Here is a 6,661-nt window from a genome sequence, read left to right as displayed (position 1 = left end):
CCATGTATTAGGACACACTGCCCACATCCAATATATACAATCAATTCTACCTAGCATTTCATGGAAACCATGCTTGCTTTCATATGATGTATACAATTTGTGTACATCATTAATGATAGGTTTACGCTAATATCGTTCGCCTTAAATCAAAACCACAGTTTTAGCAAACTTGTAATCAATATCATTTGTGGCCCACTCAGACATCCTTAAATATGATATTGTAAAAGATGAGAAAACAAATATTAAAGCTGTGAGAATTTGCATTGTGGTGAAAAAATAAAAAAGAAAATGTTAATGATATTTATAGGGTTTGAGGAAAAAAAACAAAAAATACAAAACAAAAAGTTACCATACAGCTACTTCCCACTCGGTTAGCTCAACTCCTACGAAAACCATCACCGCACCTATTGAACTCGACGGTGTGGTGTTAGCGCAAGAGTGCAAAGCCTGATAGCATGAAGTGCACCATACCCTTGGGTCTCTTAAGTAATAATTCAATATTGACTTTAAATTCTACCTAAACATCCACCTAAAATAATGATAATAATTTTGTTTTATTCCGTAACCATGACTAATAACTGTATGGAGAAAATGAACGCTCTAATGGTTTGGTTAACCAAACCAAAAAGAAGTCAAAAATATCGATTAACCTAAAAATAAATCAATACAATTCATCAGTTTTTCGGCTTTGGATATTTTGAACATCCGTAGTGGTGGTTTTTCTCCGATTTTGGAGTATATTATTGTGTTTTTATTTTGAGTACTATCATTTTGAGAGCATTTTTCCAACAAGAAGAAAAAGAAAAGTAGCTAGATTTTACATTCATATTACTACAATTTGCTTCTGGCTTTATATATACTATTTATATTGTGATAAAAACAAACATTCAATCATCAATCAACTTCACCATACAATGTTTCTTCTTGCCTTGGACCGAAACTCCTTTTTGGTGATGCACCACGAGTTTGGAAAAGTGCTCAGCTGCACCCACCAACACAAAAAAAGTTTTATGTTATTTTTCACGTATTTCCATGACTCCCTGGGACAGACATGAATTAATATATTTTAACAACTCACGTTGCTAAGAAGCTTTGCCCCATACCATGCAGAATTTGCACCATAAGGGGGTGGAATAACTCTTATTCCATCAGCTATGGATGGGGCAAGAAGATGGTGCAGTTCCTTCTTTAATCTTTCTGCAGGATGTGGGATATAATCAATATATACATAATTTCTAGAAGGTAACTTTTCAGGTTACAATTTACATATAATTAAATCAAATAATAATAATAATAATAATAATAATAATAATAATACCTGGTAGTCCCGGTAAGCATGCACTTCCTCCAGCCAGGACAATGGTCTTGAACCAGCTTTCATCAGCACTCAACTCAGCAGCATGACAATGTTCAACACAAAGTGCCACTGCTTGATGCAATCCCATTGCACGCCTGGATTCAATGAATACCATCACAATAACAATATATAAGAGCATCCATCTCCAATGCTTTGCTAGCTTATTGAATAACCTTTTCAATACCTTTTTACCTTTTAATCATCTTATGGGATTTTGTCTATTCTCGTCCCTAAATTTAATCACATTACATTTTATACCCTAGTTATATTTAGATATTAAATCTCTATTTTTAATTTTTATATTAGTTAATCTATTTAATTAAATATACAAAATAAAAACAAATGTATTTATAAATAGTTGTGTATGTTTGTAGCATTAGGTGTCTATAGAAGGATACATTATGTGTCCAATGGGAAAGAAAAAAACGACTACCCCAAAATATGAACCAAACACTCTTACAAATTTAATTAACAAAAATAACTCTCTTTGTATGTCTCAAAGAGGATCAAAGATATAAGTATTTTGACAAACGAACAACTTGAATATCATCATATGTTGTGTGATGAGCTAAAAACGAAATATGCACTATAGGTTTAGACTTTTTTTTTCAAATATCCATATTGAAATTTAAGATAGATAAAGATTAATTAGTTTATTTAAAAAAAAAATACATTTTGAAAATGTGAACCACCGGAGAAGGTTTATGTTAAATAAAAAGTTAGGGGAAAAGTGATGCGACAAAAGTAATAAATCCTTGAGAGGTCATGCACTAAGAAAAAAAAAACAATTGAGTGATGAGAGACATACATTCCTGCGATACGTGGTTGGAAGAGAATTTCTCCGGTTTGAAAGCGCTCCTGTTTTAGAGTAAACCAACCTGCAGCCGCAACTTCATATGATGCTTCTGCATCCTTGCACAATTCCGCTTCATAGTCAACAGCTACATAACACAGGTTCTGCATCCCAAATCAACCGCTTGACTTTTAGAATATGTAATAAATTTTTTCCTAAACCTACACCTATCAGTCAACTCCTTATCAGGTTGTATAATTGGACACTCTTGCCAAGTGAAGACTTTCATTTATTTCGAGTGATTATGTCATCATCCACATATCTAAATTAAACATAAATCCCGATATATGATAAGACTTTTTTGTTTATTTAAACAATATATTTGGTACTTCAAATGGAATTTTGTAATTACCTCTTTCAGTGAGCGCACAGTGTATAGCGAATCAAACTGTAAGTTTCTTTGCATCATTTGCTCCCTAAGGAATCCCGTAAGTTTCAAAGCTCCAACTCCCACAGATTCCACTCCCACTTTGCGCATTATCTTACCATGTAAAACTAGACATGCAAATAATGTTTATTTTATTTTTTAATTTATATCACAAACTCACATCAAACTTAAACCATATATATGCAGATGAAAAATGGCATACTTGGAACAACCGATGTTTGATGAAAACCTATATTCACAACGATTCCTGAACTTCTTTTTGCTGCGAACAAAGCTAAAGTTGCCTGAAATTAACATAATACAATTACAACATCAGGGGAATAGCACTCCTTCTGTTTCCTTGCTTAATCTCAGTTTTGGTTTTGGAATCAAAGAATTAAAACCTGGCTGACTGCACAAACAGCCGGAACATTCATGCCAAATAATGCAGAGTATATGGCTTCTTTAAGTTGTCGTCTGGCAGCTTTAGCAGCTTCAGTATCTAGTCAGACAAAGTCAGTCTTTTTTTTTATTAGATACCAAGTTTCATGTTTTTCTTCTTGATCTACTACATGTACCAATTGTTAGAAGCATACCATCGTATTGGGTGATTGGAATTGAGACAACAATCGGCTGTGTGGATGATTTCACCTGCATCCTGTGTGTCATTTAAATCTAAAACTTTTAGATATTGCATGTTGAGATGTGTAGGCTGTAGCAAATTAATTAAGGTAACCTCAACACCTGCTATAGATTGTCGCAAAAAAATGACGAAGCCTTGAGTACATCGGAGACTCGATATTACCAAATTCCTACATGCAAAGCCATAAATATCATATACTAATAAAGTTAGTTTATTGTATAAAGCATATGAATTCTAGTCATTGATTAATAGTAGTAAATCCAAACACATACTTACTTACCAAGAATGTTGCCGACCTCCCAGATGGAGAATCAAATTTGCTCCAACCAAATTTGCAGTAGCCAGAACCACCTTTGGCAAGAAAAGAAGGTGTTTATTAATTACAAGGCAGGCAACAGAATCAACTTACATAGTCATCAAACATTATCCGACATCCGATCATCTTCTACATTTATATATTATATTGAAACAGATACACACCATCAATGATTACAGCTCCAGGGGATAGTGCTCGTTGACCATAGATCTTCATAAATGATTGCATCTCAAAAGGATATGTTCTACAATCACAAAACAAACAAGATTGTCGACAACAATAACTAACTAAGTGATGGTACCCATAAATACAAATCATGCCAAACCAATCAACATATATTCCTTTCAAATTTCATATTAATTATTTTCAATGATGCTTCAAAAAATGAAATTTTACAGAAAGAAATAGTTGAGAAGATATATTAAGTTTGATTGATTCATTGATGCAAACTAAAAGGGTAAATAAGAATCATACTGAAGAGGATAACCCGATCGCAAGCTAATTTCTGAAAAGAAAATAGAGTCCCAAGGAACATGCTGGTTCTGGAGGTAGGACACCCATAACCTGTTATCAGATACGATTAATTTCCATGATTTGCAAACTGCCGTGAGCATAGCGACCTCCTTCGGCGCAAGCAACTTCAAGATTTGCATAAATATATCCATAGGAATCCTATCAAATTCCCCGGTCGACGACCAATAATTCATCTGATCATTCTGATCGGAGGATAGACACACATGAGATGGACCTGCGTAGTTCCAGTTTGCATTACTTCTACTCGAATTCGAATTCGAACGAGTTGAAACCGATTCCCACACTTTCTTTAACAAATTCGACATCGTTCTTGAGATTTTTAGTTTCGAGTAAGTGATACAGTGATGTGGGTGCCGGAGAAGGAGCTGAGGTGGGCGGAAGACGTCCGCTTGATTCTTGATGTGGGTCCACTGTCAGTCGGACGCCGACGGTATCGGAATTTGGTATTGCTTCTTCTGGGTTGTCTAACAGCCTCTAATCTCTATTTGGTATTTGAACCAACACATAAATTTCCCTTTTAGCCCTTTTATGAGGGATGAGGATAGGTGGGTACCCGCCTTATTTGGTGAGAACCGGAACCGGAACCGGAACCGGCGGTTTCTAGAAAGTTAGAACCGGAACCGGAACCGTTCTAGGCAGTTCTTAAATGTTTGGAATCAGTCCCGGAACCGGCGGTTCCGGTTCCGGAAGCGGGTAACCCGGTCGCATTAATTTTGTTAACTTTTTTCGACGAAACCGCAATTTAGTTCGATCCAAATCAAATCAATTTGGACCAAAGACGGACAAAATCGGACCAATATATTCTAAATCGGTCTAAGTAACACACACACACATATATATATATATATATATATATATATATATATATATATATATATATATATATATATATATATATATATATATATATATATATATATATATATAAACCGGTTCCGGCGGGTACCCAGCGGGTAGCGGTTCCGAAAAAACGAGAATCGGAACCGCTTAAGGCGGTTCCATAACTTTAGGAACCGGAATCGGAACCGCTTAAGGCGGTTCTCGTTTCAAAACCGGCAGTTCTGAGGCGGTTCCGGTTCCAAAAGCAGGTACCCGGTTCTGATGCTCATCCCTACCTTTTATGTTCATAAAGTTACATTCTATTCCTTTTAGTTTGCAACATAACGTGTAAAACGGACTCAATCGTTAAATTAAGGAACTAAGTTATATCAATTTTTGTTTACTTAATATTGTATGCATATTACATGTCCACTAATCTCGTTATCTAATAAACAAAACTACTATGTCAACGTGCCCTTTAAAACCACCCAATTCTACCAAAGTTAAATACTAATTTTGTCTCTATTTTGTTTCATCTTCTATTCAATAAATCACGCCCTATTTTGCTTCACCTTCTATTCAATAAAGCAATTCATTATATTCAAAGAATACAACTGTACATGTTTAAGTTACATACCCGATTAATAGCAGGTTATTATGGTATCCGATTTCGTATATATGGTATGATATCAATTGCAATTAATTTGATTTAATTACTCATTTTAATCATATTTTGTTCTATTTAAACTTCATACATATTGAATAACCGTTCCTTTATGAAATACGACACTCCGCAGGAAAGAAGACCAACAACTTGTATGTCTAAAGATACTCCGACTTTTGCATAATCTGTTTGGTACACTCATCATTCTTGAATGTTGTTGTTTTTTATCATGGCTTAGTATAAAGATTGGTAATACAATATAATAGTTGTATGTAACTGTAAGAATTAGCTCTGCAATTTGCAAATTGCAGATCATATTTATACATCAGTCTCTTAGGGCTATAGGTCGTTGGCTATCCTTTTGGTTCCTTCCGAAAAGCATTGAATAAATCAGTTAAACGGGTAATTATGTTGTCGTTTTCAATAGTACAAAAGGGTCTTACTTGCCAAGTGGAATTATACAATGGTTTCTTTTGAGATATATTTCATATATTCCAGTTATTTATTTTCTTTGTTTGAATATGCATTATTTTAGTAGTCCAGGGACACAATGGTAATTTTCTATATAGGGACATAATGGTAATTTTCGTTCCCATTAAGTGCAGAATGAACTATTTGAAGTATATATAAATGACTATTGTACCCTTCTTCCAGAACTGATTATGTTTCTTTCTTTTCATTCCCAACGTGAAACATTTCTCCCTGATACCCTTTTTCACCAACTCCTTCATAAGTCACTTGAATATAAACAAAATGCTTCATGAACATGAGTGATTTTTAATTTTATATGTTAGCTTAAACATTTCTGACTAATTTCAGATTCCAACAAAGACAATAAATAATTACTAAGAAATACCCTGTTCATTTACTTATCAAGATCTTCGATATTTTATACTGTTTTCCTTGGAATACTTTGATTCATACATATGAGTTATAAAATCGAGATATGTCCTTACTCACATCTTATTTGAAACCTAAAATTCATTAATTTTATTTATTTGAATATGCTTTATTTTAATTTTTTATGTTAGCTTAAACATTTCTAACTAATTTCTGATTCCAACAAAGACAAGAAATAATTACTGAAAAATACCTTGTTCATTTACTT

At 33.9% G+C, this 6,661-nt stretch overlaps 1 protein-coding gene across 1 annotated transcript; it reads right to left on the bottom strand.

Moving 5' to 3' along the window:
* Positions 1-796: 796 nt before the first annotated feature.
* On the bottom strand, positions 797-4,573 carry LOC145051781 (actin-related protein 8-like). The gene is made up of 12 exons (XM_078999602.1): positions 4,011-4,573; positions 3,701-3,780; positions 3,501-3,571; positions 3,322-3,389; positions 3,174-3,235; positions 2,982-3,079; positions 2,801-2,882; positions 2,563-2,705; positions 2,166-2,314; positions 1,319-1,452; positions 1,079-1,197; positions 797-982 (listed from the first exon to the last, which is right to left on the bottom strand). Exons 1-12 carry the CDS (start codon positions 4,373-4,375, stop codon positions 905-907), a joined length of 1,449 nt encoding a protein of 482 aa, XP_078855728.1. The 5' UTR covers positions 4,376-4,573; the 3' UTR covers positions 797-904.
* Between the last annotated feature and the right edge of the window lie 2,088 nt (positions 4,574-6,661).

Source organism: Lactuca serriola, chromosome 5 (genome assembly GCF_051521515.1).
Source record: "Lactuca serriola cultivar US96UC23 chromosome 5, Lser_US96UC23_V15, whole genome shotgun sequence".
In the NCBI taxonomy this organism is placed as follows: domain Eukaryota; kingdom Viridiplantae; phylum Streptophyta; class Magnoliopsida; order Asterales; family Asteraceae; genus Lactuca; species Lactuca serriola.
The sequence above is the reverse complement of the archived record's forward strand: the minus strand, read 5'-3'. Positions and strand labels throughout refer to the sequence as shown.